This window comes from Ranitomeya imitator, chromosome 1, assembly GCF_032444005.1.
Source record: "Ranitomeya imitator isolate aRanImi1 chromosome 1, aRanImi1.pri, whole genome shotgun sequence".
Lineage (NCBI taxonomy): Eukaryota > Metazoa > Chordata > Amphibia > Anura > Dendrobatidae > Ranitomeya > Ranitomeya imitator.
In genome coordinates, this window is record NC_091282.1 from 1,038,225,489 (window position 1) to 1,038,242,397 (window position 16,909).

Here is a 16,909-nt window from a genome sequence, read left to right on the forward strand (position 1 = left end):
ACAGGAAAAAAATGGTGCAGTGTAGAACAAAGGCTAAATGAATTGTTCCCAATGGCAGAGGTCATTCAGGGTATATAACACTGCTTTACATATTCTTCTCCATTACATAATACAGCCAAGTGAATATATATATATATATATATATATATATATATATATATATATATATATATATATATATATATATATATATATATATATTATTTTTTACCCACTTAATCATTACAAATTTAAAAAAACACAACTTGTTTTAAAAGTGTTTTAATTAACGCAACCTTGTAGGGTTCACCCCCTATACCTACCTCTACATATTGGAGGTAACACAAACAGGAACATTAAATTATACATCCTTCCCCCCTACACCCCCAATTGGTTTGTTTTTTGTGTGTAGGTTTGTCTGCAAGCTCCTTTATTAATATCCTTTTGTACCAATGCCAGTTGAACATGAATCAACAACTTTACAAGGGAACCAGTCCGGCAATTCATGCTACCCAAACTGCGGTCAGCACGAGTAAGATGGTGGCTGTACGATTGTAGCTAGGTATAATATACTCTGAAACGCTCCACACTAGACTGGCTTCGCCCACGGCGGCTTTACTAGCACTGTTGCAGAAAACTCACCCGTCTCTCCCAATGTACAGACAAGGGAGAGACCCATCAACACATGCAGCAGTGCTGGGAGAAGGCAGCCGGGGGCAACAATGGACTAGTCTAATCTCCAGCTGGATCTTCAAAGTATATTAGCTATGAAACTCTGGAAAGTTTCAGAGTATAAATCTTTCTGATCACAATTACAGAGCCAGGCTGCTATTCATGCTGCCTGTGGTTTGGGCACCATAAACTGCCTGCAAGTATTTCTTTAATATGGAATTCTTCAAAGCCAGAGTACTTGGGTTACATTGGCTCTCTGAGACTACACTGAATAGATATAACACTGAGGCTCCACATAAGGCACATGTCATCATTGACTCTCCTCCTCTATCAAAGGTGTCCCCATTATTCCTTCTCAATCATTACATCTTTCATGCTTACTAGTGACTTTATATACAAATGTAGCAGAGGTTATACTTCCTCACAATGCACAATCTGGAGCCTAAGATCTGTAGTACAGAGGAATCAACCCTTAAAAGTATGATTAGGCATCGCATAAGATCCATTAAAAAAAAAAAAAAACTTTTACGGGGTGAATATCACAATACCCCTCAGGCTAGGGTCAGATGGCCGTAGATTCTCTCATCTGAGAATCGGCACAATTATGCAAAATGACACTGATCAAATTCTGATCAGTGTAAGAATAATGTGAGAAGATTCTCACGGATGAAAAAAAATCAGAGTACTGTGTGGAGGTGATGGAGAACAAACCTTCTCCATTTTCTCCATTGTGTCAGTGCACAGAAATCGAACAGCACTCGGTTGCTATCCGGATGCAGTCCTATGATTTCCATGCACTCATTGACTTGCATGGGGAGTGCAATCTGAATATCGTATCAAACGGACTTGCTACAATTTTTTCCTCGGCTCGGATTGGACAGGTGAGTGGCGCGATGTGATGTTTTGTGGTGTGCACCGGGCCAGCTACAACACATATGGAGGTCACCTTGTGGCTTTTATATGATGCCTGAATAAAACGAGGATTTCAAACCCCGTGTGCTGGAAAATCAGCCTCTCACTTAATGATTATGCATAACAGTATTCAATGATACATACCTGGGAGCAGAGAAGCATGACCAACTCCACAACAGAGCTACTAGACTTCATGCACACCAGGCCTTTAAAAACAAAAAGAAAATTTAGATGAGAAGATGGGATAAAATATTTATCATAAATTTATACCAATGCAGGTGCAGAATATTACGATGATTGGCCCTATCACCTATACCTATCACATTCCCATGGATTGAGTCCAAGAGCAAATCTCTGGTCCAAGTGACCTTTTATGGTGGGAAAAAAAACCGCATCAACAATAAGCCGCATTCCTTTTTCCTGGTTTTTGCTCCTTTCTCATGAATTGTCATTAGTATACTTGACAGTGCAGAAAAACAAACACTGTTTCCCTACTTCTTGAACAGTGGGCAGTCATGCGGATCTGCAGCAGGCTTAGGGTACCGTCACACTATACGATTTACCTACGATCACGACCAGCGATATGACCTGGCCGTGATCGTAGGTAAATCGTAGTGTGGTCGCTGGGGAGCTGTCACACAGACAGCTCTCCAGCGACCAACGATGCCGAGGTCCCTGGGTAACCAGGGTAAACATCGGGTAACTAAGCGCAGGACCGCGCTTAGTTACCCGATGTTTACCCTGGTTACAAGCGTTAAACTAAAAAAAAAAAAAAAACAGCACATACTTACATTCTGGTGTCCGTCAGGTCCCTTGCAGTCTGCTTCCCGCACTGTGACTGCCGGCCGTAAAGTGAAAGTGAAAGCACAGCCGCTGTGCTCTGCTTTCACTTTACAGCCGGCAGTCACAGTGCTGGAAGCAGACGGCAAGGGACCTGACGGACACCAGAATGTAAGTATGTGCTGTTTGTTTTTTTTAGTTTTACGCTTGTAACCAGGGTAAACATCGGGTTACTAAGCGCGGCCCTGCGCTTAGTTACCCGATGTTTACCCTGGTTACAAGCGAACGCATCGCTGGATCGCATCGCTAGATCGGTGTCACACACACCGATCTAGCGATGACAGCGGGAGATCCAGCGATGAAAGAAAGTTCCATACGATCTGCTACGACGTACGATTCTCAGCAGGATCCCTGATCGCTGCTGCGTGTCAGACACAGCGATATCGTAACGATATCGCTGGAACATCACGAATCGTACCGTCGTAGTGATCGAAATGGTATAGTGTGACGGTACCCTTACTCGGCACAGTGTGCGCTGTGGTTCACAACCTGACCAGGTGAGCAACTCGCTGTACTCTATTGTCCTGGTCACTCGGCTAAGACACTATTGTGCCATAGTATGTATTAATCATACATTTATAATGAATGCACATGTTCTGATTTCTTTGCACGTTGTCTTCAGAAGTGTAAGACATATAACAAGCAAATGCTTTATATCGAAAACAGCATGTTCATTACAGATGCAGAGAAGGGAAATGGGTCATTGACCTTTGTTTTCTCCACCGGCAGTCCCGTCACTTCAGCCCTCTATCAATCAAGTTTCCATTTTGCTTAGTGGCAGCAGACATCCCAAAAACTCTCATTAGTACTTTGACCCTTGGCCCAATGTTAAACCTAAGCAAACCTAAGTTACCAATATGATATTTCATATAAGAATAATAATCTTTATTTTTATATAGCGATAACATATTCCGCAGCGCTTTACATTTTTTGCACACATTATCATCACTGTCCCCAATGGGGCTCACAATCTTAATTCCCTATCAGTATGTCTTTGGAGTGTGGGAGGAAACCGGAGTGCCCAGATGTTGTCCTTGGTGGGATTTGAACCCAGGACTCCAGCGCTGCAAGGCTGCTGTGCTAACCCACTGCGCCACGATTGAGGAGTACAAACTAGATCTGGTAAAATCCCAGTGTAGATGAGACCAGACCTCTTATATAGTACACTTTATTTGATTAATTCATATACATTGTTCATACAATGTAATCCAGACACTAATAATCAGAGCCTGGAAAAATCATGAAATACAATATATTTCGAGCTACACCAAGTAGGCTCACACAATTTCTGTCTTGGCACGGTAAGTGTCATGTAATTCAGAACCGGCGGTCTATGTAAAGTCTCTGGGATCTCACATAGTAAAATAAGGAAGCGAGAACTGGTGCTGACATTACCTTGGTGCAATACCAACCAGTGCAGACAGGAAGGCTGACCAGTGACACATCAACAGCTAGCTATGCAACTGACCGTTTCAGACATTGTTGGCTATTGGTAAGTGGGGCTGGACATAAAGTGAAGTAGTCACTATAACCATGCCAGAAGTGGTTCTCGCATTGGTGAGGATTATACCAGTATAAAGCTATCCCCATACACACGAGATAGCTGTTGGCCAAATGTTGGAACGACAGACAGCCATATCTCCTGACTGCTTCATACTCCTCAACACTCAGCTTGACCTTCATGTGGTTTCACCGGAAGAGGATAAATCCCATGGGACAGACTTCAGAAAGAGGCTTATCTACCCTGAAAACAAAAGCTTCAGGAATAGAAATTCCAGCTGCCCAATTTTTCTTTTCCACAGTATCATCTTTTGTAGGAAGAGTCGGGAGCCCCCATAAACACTGATCCGGATTCGTGGGTATGGCCTATTTCCATCTATTGTGTATGAGGGCTGCCTGCAGCCTGCAGATGAGTATCAATGTCATGGTATTATCATTACAATAATGGGGATGATTGTATCCTTTCATAAGAAACATTGCCTCTCTGGGGGCCCCAGGCTTGTGGGTCCTGTTTGACATATTATACTGCAGCATGCACTTTAAACAGTAAGGGTATGATACATTGCTATATCCACATGCCAGGAGTATTTGCTTATTATTACTACTGGCTTTATTTAATGCTTGACATGTTACATTGCAATATGCATTTTTAATAGTAATGGTATGCTACATTGTTTTGCCTATATGTCCTGAGTATTTGCTTACTATTGCTACTTTTGGATACAATATATTGCAGTGCACACTTTGAATAGTAAGGGTATTGTTTATCAACACATATGTCTTGAGTACCTGCTTATTGCTATCAATATTATATGAGCGCTTTCTTGACTCTATATGGACAATATTGATATTGTTGCATCTCATTCACCTATATTGAGACTGTTGCATCTGATTCACCCACTTGCTGCAATTTTTGCGGGGCATACCTTGCTCTAGTTACAGATGCCTGATATATTAATATTTGGGTATATCTATGCAAGCGGTAAGATACTGTCTCACGGTGTTTAATTTTTTGCATTTTTAAATATTTGTCTTGGTTTTTCTATTTTTTGGGGAGTTTTGGGCACATTTCTTTATCTTTCTATCCCGATTTAGGGACTTTGTAGGGATACTAGGGTCAGTCGATATGGAGTGGGGGCGCCTACCGCCTCACATTAGAGCGCCTACCCCCACTGTAAGGTAGTATTTTCCCTATAGGGATTTTTTAGGTTTTCTTCAGGTTTCCTTATTTAGGGAATTCTAGGGATTTTTGAAGGGTAAGTCGACGCTGAGTGGGGGCGCCTACAGCAGTAAATTAGGGTGCCAACCCCCACTGTCAGGTAGGATCAAGCGTAGGGACTCCCTAGGACCTAACAGGTACACAACTTGAAGACACAAAAGAGAATAGTAAAACCAAAAACACTCAGTTTGAAAAAATGTTGCAGTAATCCGCAAGTGCTAGTAAAAGATGTAAAAAACAGGGTATTTGGTTGATACGTTTTTTGCAAAAAATGTATACTAAGCTGCTCTACCAATCTTCACGGTATACCCTTATCAGAGCAGTCCTAACTAATGTATGCAATCCCTATCTGATGTATTTAAAAACCTGATCATCTGTATATAACCTGTGTGAACATGGTTCAGAGAGGAAAAATCCATGTGTGCATACAGGGTAGAACAGCTTTTGTGCAGATAGCCCAAGAGGAGTGGTGGAACTCCCCAGTCTTGTAGACACAAGAGAACAATTATGGAAACCCTCTGATAAGGGTATACCGTGAAGATTGGTAGAGCAGCTTAGTATACATTTTTTGCAAAAAACGTATCAACCAAATACCCTGTTTTTTACATCTTTTACTAGCACTTGCGGATTACTGCAACATTTTTTCAAACTGAGTGTTTTTGGTTTTACTATTCTCTTTTGTGTCTTCAGGTTTCTTGGTGGTGTGTGAACATGATCATACAGACTTGTTCACTGTGCAAGTAGCCCATGTGTTCCTGTTTCCATAATTGTTCTCTTGTGTCTACAAGACTGGGGAGTTCCACCACTCCTCTTGGGCTATCTGCACAAAAGCTGTTCTACCCTGTATGCACACATGGATTTTTCCTCTCTGAACCCTGTTCACACAGGTTATATACAGATGATCAGGTTTTTAAATACATCAGATAGGAATTGCATACATTAGTTAGGACTGCTCTGATAAGGGTATACCGTGAAGATTGGTAGAGCAGCTTAGTATACATTTTTTGCAAAAAACGTATCAACCAAATACCCTGTTTTTTACATCTTTTACTAGCACTTGCGGATTACTGCAACATTTTTTCAAACTGAGTGTTTTTGGTTTTACTATTCTCTTTTGTGTCTTCAGGTTTCTTGGTGGTGTGTGAACATGATCATACAGACTTGTTCACTGTGCAAGTAGCCCATGTGTTCCTGTTTCCAGGTACACAACTTGTTGTTTATTTATTATTTATTATTTTTTGTTTATGTTAAGAGAGCTTTTTAAATTGTTGTCAAAAGATACATTTTAGGGATCCTTGTTGTTTAGGTGTTCAGATTTATCTAGGATTCCAATTTATCTTCTTTTGTGGTTTGATGCAGAAAGTTGTCAGGTATGGCGTACAGCTGAAAGCTACAGGATTGTCACCTGTATGGAGATGCTAGTCTCTTACAACGCAGGGCAGTAAAAAGACGTACTGGTGGTCACTAAGGGGGTTAAGGATGTCTGGATACCCTGCGGCCTGTAAATGGGGCTTTAGGCAACACAAGCTACACAAATATGGTACGGTTATTAAAGCCAGTTCGCAAAATAAGTGGCATTAGTTATAAGAAACTAATGTTATATTGGTGATACTGTCTCTCTAAATCAGCTATAAACCGTTTCTGTAAGCTCCAGGAGGTACCAAGTAGGTAAATATCAGCTTTTTACTCTGCAATGAAGTATACCAATGTTTAATCTTTAACATGCAGAAATACACAAACTAACCCAATCTGAATTTAGCGCTCCATCTACAGGCTATAGGGACTGTTCACATGTGTTAAAAATTTTAAGCAGAATCTGCACAAAATCTATTAACATATAAATTTATTCAGGTAACCCCTTTCACATTGTACGAAAAATGTATACTTGCTTTCACTGGATGATCCACAAAGAAAAGCCCCAGATCAGACTGAACCCAACAATGTTGAGAGTCTACCATGTGAACAAGCCCCTATTGGCAACTACAAGAGACATTTCCGCATACACACAAACACAGGCCCAGCAGCTACACAAGAACATAAGATGCAACTGATACGACCTTCCCATAAAACAAGAGCTTTATACTTACTTGTCCCCTCTATCAGTAACTCTTGGCCATGACTTCCTAGAAGTGTGCGAGATAGAAATGGGGCGAAGTCCACAAAGATCTCCCTCAGGAGTGGAGCAGCCTTTTCCAGTGCATGTTCCAGCCTCTCTGTAATACTAATGGCAAGAAAAAGTGTTACCCCAAATATTGGGAATGTCCGCTAACATTCAGAGACGGATGATACTTTGTAGAGATTGTCAAGAGAAGAACCTCACAGAGTGAAGTGTTCTCATGTTGAGACCTCCAAAAATGAGATGTAACTGGTGGGCAAACCTAACAGTAAGTTCATGATTCCTCTGCAGTGTCAACCACAGGAAAATTGTGTATTACGAAGGTCTGGATTTGCCGAGACTGAGTGAGGCAGATAGGGAGAGCCTTGAGGCCCCTATCACTGAGGAGGAATTGAGTCGGGCATTGATGTCTATGGCCAATGGGAAGGCGCCTGGGGTCGATGGGTTACCCGCTGAGATCTATAAAGGGTTGGCAGAAGTGTTGATTCCTAGATTAAAAATGGTATTGGAGGAAGCTAGGTCTTGTGGGCGCTTGCCAGCCTCTATGAGAGAGGCCATAATAGTGGTCATTCCAAAGGAGGATAAGGACTTGGGGAAACCGGAGTCGTACCGCCCAATTTCTTTACTAACAATTGATGTCAAGCTTCTGGCCAAGGTGTTGGCTCTCCGCCTCTCTAGTGTTATTGCGAGTCTGGTGCATTCGGACCAATCTGGCTTTATGCCGGATAGATCAACGGCGATCAATTTGCGGAGGTTATATGTAAATTTGCAGGTAGAGTCTGATAACTGTGGTCGAAGAGTGATTGTATCGCTAGATGCACACAAGGCGTTTGACAGCGTCGAATGGGGGTATCTCTGGCAGGTGCTGGAATGTATGGGGTTTGGCCCGCAGTTTGTGGCCTGGATACAGCTGTTGTACTCATTACCATCCGCCAGAATTAGAGTAAATGGGGAGCTATCTCGTCCTATAGGGCTGGCTAGGGGTACTAGGCAGGGATGCCCGCTGTCACCCCTCCTGTTCGCGTTGGCTGTAGAACCTCTTGCTGCTAAGATTCGGCAGTCGGATGGGGTCCCTGGGTTTAGGTATGGCAAAGTAGAGGAAAAAATAGCGTTATATGCGGATGATGTTTTGCTGTTCCTGGAGGATCCAGACAATTCACTAAGAGGGGTCGTTGAAATTGTTGAGAGATTTGGTACTGTGTCGGGACTAACAATTAATTGGGATAAGACGGTTCTTTTTAGAGTGGATGACGTAGGAGAGAATGTGAGTGAGGATGTTGGGGATGAGAGGCTGAAGGTGGTTTCCCAATTTAAATATCTTGGAATATGGATTTCGATGCCGGTGGCGGAGTTTCTGCAAAGAAATTTGACTCCTGTTATGGGGGTACTCAAGGCAAAGGTAGACGCCTGGAATAAGCTACATCTATCGGTCGTCGGTAGGGTAAACCTTATTAAAATGGTCCTTATGCCCAAAATTCTTTATGTTCTGCATAACGCACCAATTTGGATCCCTCGGGGGAAGTTCAGGCAGATTAATGCCCTCTTTAGAAGTTTGATATGGGGTAGACAATATCCACGTATTAGCTTGGAGACGCTTCAACGACCCAAGGAAGATGGTGGTTTGGCTTTGCCCAACCCGGAAATATACTTCCTTGCGGCCCAGAGCCAGCATTTGAAGGGCTGGGCGCGAGGGGCGTCATCCAGTGCAGTACAGCAGCTATTGGAAGAGGTGACGGACCGACGACCGATGGCCAGGTGTTTGGAGGATGGCTCATTGGGCGCGCTGGGGAAAATATACCCAACCCTGTTCCTGATTCGTAAATTATGGAATAGACTAAGGCAGATTCGTGGGGTTACAGGGTTGACTAAATTCACACCGATATGGTCTAACCACAACTTAAAGGATTTTGAGGCCCTGGGAGGATTGATGGAATGGCAGAATAAGGGAATTTGCTTTGTTCACCAGATAATCCAGCAGCAGGAGCTGAAGTCCTTTTCCCAATTGCAGGAAGAATTTGGTTTGCGATCCACAGGGGAATATCAGTATGCGCAGATGAGACATGCCTTTAGAGCTCAGAATAAGAAGGCTGATATCAGGGTTCAAGATGATATAGTGTTGGAGTATGTGTGTGGTGAGGGTACTACAAGGGGAGTTATTTCCACCCTGTATAAGGACCTTATGCACACATTTCTGCTAGATTTCCCTATAAAGGCGAGAGCTAAGTGGGAGAGAGAAGTGGCAAATGGAAAATGAAACCTGGGAATCGGTGATGGAGTGGGTTCCGCGACTATCCTTGAGTGAACCATATAGGCTCTCGCAGCTATACATTTTGCATAGGGTATATAAATCTCCGGAAGTGTTATACAAAGCGGGATTGCGTGCCAATTCTGGGTGTCCGAGGTGTGCGAGTGAGAAGGCAGGAATATATCACATGATGTGGACGTGTCCGAGACTGGCTGCCTTTTGGGTGGTGGTTTTGAGCCGAGTTGAAGCAGCGTATAAGTGCAGAGTTGTTAGAGACCCGATAGTATGTGTGCTGGGATATGTGGAAGAAATTGGAGTTGACAATACTTGGAAGATTGCAATCGCTAGGCTACTCTACATGGCCAGGAAAGTAATAGCACGAAACTGGATAAACGCGGAACCACCTGTGAGAAGGGAATTTCTCCAATATGTTCAACATGGTCTAAAATTGGAAAAGGGGGTGTACAGTAAAAGGGGGAAAATAGAACTCTTTAATAAAATATGGTCTCCTTGGCTTGATTTGGATTGAGGAGTATAGGCGTCGTGTTTCCTAAGACCTGGAAGAGGATAAATTACAAGAGGCAGATAATGCCTCGGTGGGGTGGAGATTGAGACTGAGCTGTCTTATGGGGGAGGGGGGTAGTTGGGGTAATGTTGGGGTTTATTAAAGTAAGAAAATGTGTATCTGATATAATGCAATGTAAATGGCATTCTGTTGTTCTCCTTTTTTTTTTTTTTATATTGTTAATAAAAATCTATTTAAATAAAAAAAAAAAAAAAAGAAAATTGTGTATTACACAGTGCTCAAGTGTTGTCTACGTAATGTGGGACAGGACACGTCCTCCAGGATAAGAGAATCTGTTTGAAACCACTCTCTGCCAAGGCCAAAAGAAAAGGCTCCGGAAAAGATGACCCTCTATATTAATTAATAGTTATTTGTAAGCAGAAAGGCCACTATTCGGGCATGTGTACACAACGTCTTTAAAAGTGGTTGTGCACTATTCAGACGACTTTCTTAATCCCTGCTTTTCCCCCCTGTAAAATGATAACCCCTACACTCCCCTCCAGAGCCGTTTAAGTGGTGTCAGCACTGGCTCTCTGGGGATCACGTGGAATGGTTACCTCGCGAGATCCCTATGGCAAACTCCGAGGTCACTTCACTCTCCCCGCGTTTGGACAAATCATATACATCCAGAGGAAGTCAGAGAGCAGCATCTGTCACTTCCTTCGGATCTAAGTGATTTGTCCAAAGGCAGGGAGAGTGAAGTGGCTTAGCAGTTTGGTTTGGTTTTTTTCGGTGGTTCTACCACCACCATCTTTTTTTCTGTTATGTAAACAATAAATATCAAGAAGAATGAACATAATATTTATTTTATTCAAGTCACCGTGTCCAAACCCTGAAGGGTTAAAAAGTGATGAAACATTGTGCACAGTATTGTTGTTTTTACACTGCTGTGCAGTATGTTCACTGCTTGCAGCAGGAATGCAGAACTTTTTCAAAAAGACACTGGACACTGTATACACATACCCTTAAGTAAGGGACTAATCACATATCTGCCCTGCTGTCTGAACATTGCAAATACGGTACTTCAATGACTGATAATCACTTGCAGAGGTAGACCATGATTGGACAGCAGAATTATGACACAAGTCAAACATCTACATTAGCGATTACTAGGTCATAAAAGCCAATATGAAAACAATGCCGCAGACCAAAAGGCCTACTATCACAAATATACAGAAAGGCATTCATCAAAATGTGCCATAAATGTGTAGTAACTGCTGGATCATTATCTACTGGAATAATGGGCTGACCCTGTTGTCTTACCAGGTGATGGCACCAATTATGGTTATCTTTCCAAATATCAGAAAATGTATACTTTGCTTAAACATTCCATTTGTGGTATAACTACATGGTGTAGTCATGCCAGTTTGTCACAATGGGTGATAAGACTGACATGTCAATTCTGTTTGCCGCTAAACAGCAATCTAAGAGGGTTTTTCCCACAAACAAAAGTTAATTATATTCAATAAACCTTGGAATAATAAGTTCCACAATTGGATGTGTTTTTTAATCTTATAAATGTGCCCCTGCTGTGTACTGTGTAATGGACGTGTCTGACCGTACAGGGATATGGTCTGATCATAACACAGCTCCTGGGCAGGGGAGGATACAAAAGAGTATATAGACAGTACAGCCTTGGATTCAGACGATTAATTCTTTCAAGTAAAACATTGTTTATAAACAGGCAGCAAAATTTTTACCTAAAAAAAGAATCATTTGCGATCCCCTGCTGTAATGTCAGTATGCTCTTTTGCTTCCTCCCCTGCCCAAGAGATCTGGTATGATCAGAGCATGTCCCTGTGCAGTCAGACACAGAGGCACATTTATAAGATTATCTCAGCGCAGGAACATTTTATTTAAACAAGTCCAAATTGTGGAAGTTATTATTCCATGATCTATTGATTAAAATTAACTTTTTCTCCCAGGAAAACCCCTTTAAAGGAGGCCCTGGAAGCCCTTTTGACTGAACATAAAACTGGCCATACAGGTTAGAATTAAGCCGACTGAACTGTGTTTTGGACGATCGTTCGGCTGATAGCCTTCTCTGCTGTCTCTCCCATACACTGGACCACTCATTTTGCCAAGCGCTCCTGTGTTCTCCATGAGAAAGCCATTGCTAGACTTTCTGTCAACAGCTTACTGAGCGAACAAAGCGATCAGCAGGCCAAAATTAAACGTGGGTGATCGATATTGCTCTCCACTACCAGTTGTCCTCTTAAAGAGAACCTGTCAGCAGGATTTAGCCCTATAAACAAAAAAAATCTCGATCTGCGCTTGCGCCACCTCAGGTGCCTTTTTTTTTTTTTTTTAAGCCCTGCACTCAGGATGCCGGCTCCCACTGAGCACGCCCCGCACACACAATGATGGCGGCGGAGCGGAATTTTAAACAGGAGGCAGGTCAATGAATAATCAGTGACTTGCACGAGAAAGAGGCTGGTCGGGGTGCGGAAAACAAGACGACGACCCTGCCCCCAAGTCTGACTCTGAAGCACACAAGACATCATTTTCTGAAAACTTCCTAAGGTATTCAGTAGCCACTGAGCGGATCTCTTCACATCAGGTATCAAATTAATCACAGCGCCATTATAGACATGCCTTTAGTTTATAGGCTAAATCCTGCTGACAAGTTCTCTAAGATTAGCTATACATACAAGATTCAGAATTTTCCCTGGCTTTCCTATACACAAGCTTGGCTGAGCATGCCCTCTCCCCACCTCAAAAGGAGACTACTGCCCAATATCAAGAGTCCTCAAGCCTTAGGTAAAAAATTCATTTTCAGTACTATAAGGTCACCATCTTACATTTGTAAAGTGATGAACTCGGCTGGGAGAAAAAAAAAGACAAAAAAATCTGACTTATTAGTTATGACCATCAGGAAACTAATCACCGTAGGTTCACAGACTTACCTCATGTGAGAAGCAGAATCTTCTAGCACAGAGTCCACCGCCTGGACAGATGGCAGCTTTGCATTGGAAGAGCCGCTGCCTACAGGAGGGATAAAAGACCAAGCATTATATGGGATTTAATCAGACCTGTTGCATTGTGTGTGTACATATGAAACAAAGGCACCTCATGGCTTTTGAAAAAAAAAAAAAACACAGCATAACAGTATGTTTACAAAATTACCACAATTTTAACTGTTTTTGCACATTGGTCTCTATATAAAAAAAAAATGCTGTCAGGAACTACCGCAGTCACTTTACTTTACATCCAGTTCAATTTTCACTGTATACGTGGAGAGAAGCAGTGTCAGAGGCTTGCTCTCTACAAAGAGGCCATTACCAGACAGATATGCGCTGTTGTAGACTAAGAAAAGTATCACAATATATTGGTGAGTTTGGACCACTTTAGTCTTATGTGAATGGGGCCGGTAAGATAGAATGACCGCTAGAAGACAAGAGCTTGGACACCTCAGATTTCTGAATATAGCTCTGGACTAGAACATATGTTCATAATACAAGATCAGAATAAGGTATGCAATGTATTTACAGTGTTACTATAGAGATAAACTTGGACTTAATGCCACCATACGTAGACTAAAGTCAGCTGAACCCACTAGATATAGACCGCTTGGCCAACGGTTTAGTGTGTATGGAGGCGTTGGGAGATGGATGGTGCGGAAAGACTGATTGTACACATCCGATTTCAGACTGTGAATCTCATTGTTCTCCCCGAGGTAAGCCGCCGGCTGACGTCAGGAGCACAGGAGCGCAAGCTGAATAATCCCTGCTGTGTATGGGAGCGTCGGATGAGGGCTGACCTATCAAAGTATCATGTCGCCAGCAGACATCTAATGCAATCCCCATCTTTTTTCTGATCAACATTTAAAAAAAAAATAAATAAAATAAATAACCTATTACATGATGTGATGACCCACTGCTATGATCCCCTTTAACATCAATCTACAAGGTAAACTGGCTAAATTTGTCCAACTCTTCTTCAGCCAGTGACCTCATGGGGTGAAGATAATTCCTTACATGGTTCAGCTCAAATTGAGACATTACAGTAGAGGCATTGTGGATGAGGTTTAATAAATTACGTGGTGGAATACGGCACATTTGAGATCCGCAGACACCACACGATGCAGAAGACATGCAGAAATCGCAGAAATTTCACACTTTGCAATGCACATAGTGAGAAGTGTGAAAACGCTATAGTATTTCTACACTGAAATGCTCAGCTCTTTTTGGCGCTGCAGATTTTCTGTAGCCGGTGAATCCCCCACACAAAGGTTTGCCGAGGACGCATACCCTTAAAGGTGTGCATTAAAGGTACCTTCACACTCAGCGACGCTGCAGCGATACCGACAACGATGTCGATCGCTGCAGCGTCGCTGTTTGGTCGCCGGAGAGCTGTCACACAGACAGCTCTCCAGCGACCAACGATCCCGAAGTCCCCGGGTAACCAGGGTAAACATCGGGTTACTAAGCGCAGGGCAGTGCTTAGTAACCCGATGTTTACCCTGGTTACCAGCGTAAAAGTAAAAAAAAACAACACTACATACTTACCTACCGCTGTCTGTCCCCGGCGCTCTGCTTCTCTGCACTCCTCCTGCACTGGCTGTGAGCACAGCGGCCGGAAAGCAGAGCGGTGACGTCACCGCTCTGCTTTCCGGATGGCCGGCGCTGACACAGGATGCAGGAGGAGTGCAGAGAAGCAGAGCGCCGGGGACAGACAGCGGTAGGCAAGTATGTAGTGTTTGTTTTTTTTACTTTTACGCTGGTAACCAGGGTAAACATCGGGTTACTAAGCGCGGCCCTGCACTTAGTAACCCGATGTTTACCCTTGTTACCAGTGAAGACATCGCTGGATCAGTGTCAAACACGCCGATCCAGTGATGTCTGCAGGGAGTCCAGCGATTAAATAAAGTTCTGGACTTTCCTCAGCGACCAACGATCTCCCAGCAGGGGCCTGATCGTTGGTCGCTGTCACACATAACGATTTCCTTAACGATATCGTTGCTACGTCACAAAAAGCAACGATATTGTTAACGATATCGTTATGTGTGAAGGTACCTTAAGGTACCGTCACATTAAGCAACTTACTAACGAGAACGACAGCGATCCATGACGTTGCAGCGTCCTGGAGAGCGATCTTGTTGTGTTTGACACGCAGCAACGATCAGGATCCCACTGTGATATCGCTGGTCGTTGCTGAAAGTCCAGAACTTTATTTGGTCGTCAGGTCAGCGTGATTCGTCCTGTTTGACAGCAAAAGCAACGATGCCAGCAATGTTTTTTCATGGAGCGAACAACCAGCGAGAACGATAAGTACGTCACTGGATCGCTCCTGCATCGTTCAACTGTAACAGTGTTTGACGTCTCCTAGCGACCTAAACAGCGACGCTGCAGCGATCGGCATCGTTGTCTATATCGCTGCAGCGTCGCTTAATGTGACGGTACCTTTAGGTTCACTGCACAAATTCCTAAGTGCTTTTCACAGGGCTCCAGGGACTCCGCATACACATTATGTTCACATTCTAGATATAAGGGTTAAAATCAGATTTGAATGTGCTAAAACGAAGACTCGGTAAAAAAGAAAACAAAGGTCTACAAGGACACATGGGGGCAATAATTACAGTAGCCAGTCCAAACATATGGAATGAAACCAACTAATCTCTCTCATCCCTTCACTGATAAACTGGCTCCTTCAAACTGACAGCTTTACAGACACTCACAAGAACATAAAAGAAAATGCAAATAGATCATCTGTCTAGCACCCTTCTTCGCACAGCTTACTGAACGTCCCCAAGGCTCTCGACAAATAATGTCTTTTGCAATAAAATATCATTTAAGACCCTTTCTCTTTCTCCTGATGCCTCATAAAAAGGCCTTAAGTATTTGTACGTCCTCTGATGTGTTTAAATCTGTTAATCTCCGCCATTAAAGAGTATTACAACTTTCTAGCCATAGATTTCATTTTTCCGTGTGAGCTTTAAATGATTCAATGACTTTAATAACCAAAACTTTTCAGTTGCTCTTTTTCCTTCTTAGTCTCACAACACCAATTTGTTTTTTCACAATATAAGTTTTAAAAAAATTCTAATTAATTAAAAGGGATACCCGGACTGAATGTAATGCTGTTCAGTGGCGCGTCTTCACCAAGAATAAAATAAACCATACTTACCTACTGCCATCATCCTAGATCCGGAGCACAACGCTCTATCGGAAGGGATGATGGACCAATGTTTTTCTGCTTACCACTGCATCATATCACAGGTACCGTGGTCCTGGAACCGGTGAACAGCAGCGTCACTTAAAGTGCCGACAGAGACCCAAGAATGGCCTGTGATTAATCCAGTTGGGTGACAAGTGGGCAATACTGATTTTGCAATTTTTAACCAAAACTTTTGCAGAATGGTGTTGGCGCTGCATTGCAGGAACTGGGACCTCATTTTGAATTTTGCCCAGGACCACAATATAAAATTAGATTAGTTTCCACGCTGTCTTAAAGGCCTTTCACTAGAGCCCTTTCACTAGAGAGTCAATATTCACCGCACACACTAAATTGTTCTCATGGGAAAATTGTGATCATTTACTGTAGAAAAAAAATATAACAAGATAAGGGAGCAAAATAAAGGTAAAAAAATAATGATACAAAGCGACTGAAACACGACGTTAAGAGCCGTCCCGGCCTTAATCAGAGTTGCTGCGAGGTCCAGACAGACAGACGTATTTAGCCAAGTTTAACAAGTACCCTATGGACATCATTGGGACTAGGAATAACATTTCCACTATTGTTTGCAGCCCTTGTGGACCCTCCCAGGGACTCTAGTACTTATGCATATGCCTCCTATGCTTCACAAACCTTGGACTAAAGGTAAACTATGACAAACGCACACATCTGTATCTCTTCACTCCC

The 16,909-nt window shown here is 42.7% G+C and overlaps 1 protein-coding gene across 1 annotated transcript in view; it reads right to left on the bottom strand.

Moving 5' to 3' along the window:
* Window positions 1-16,909, bottom strand: part of LRBA (LPS responsive beige-like anchor protein) — an 825,317-nt gene that overhangs the window by 648,150 nt on the left and 160,258 nt on the right. The window contains exons 31-33 of the mRNA XM_069744053.1: window positions 12,955-13,033; window positions 7,210-7,343; window positions 1,708-1,769 (exon numbers count right to left, since the gene is read on the bottom strand). Of these exons, the coding sequence (XP_069600154.1) occupies window positions 1,708-1,769; window positions 7,210-7,343; window positions 12,955-13,033 (275 nt within the window). The remainder of the gene's footprint in view (window positions 1-1,707; window positions 1,770-7,209; window positions 7,344-12,954; window positions 13,034-16,909) is intronic.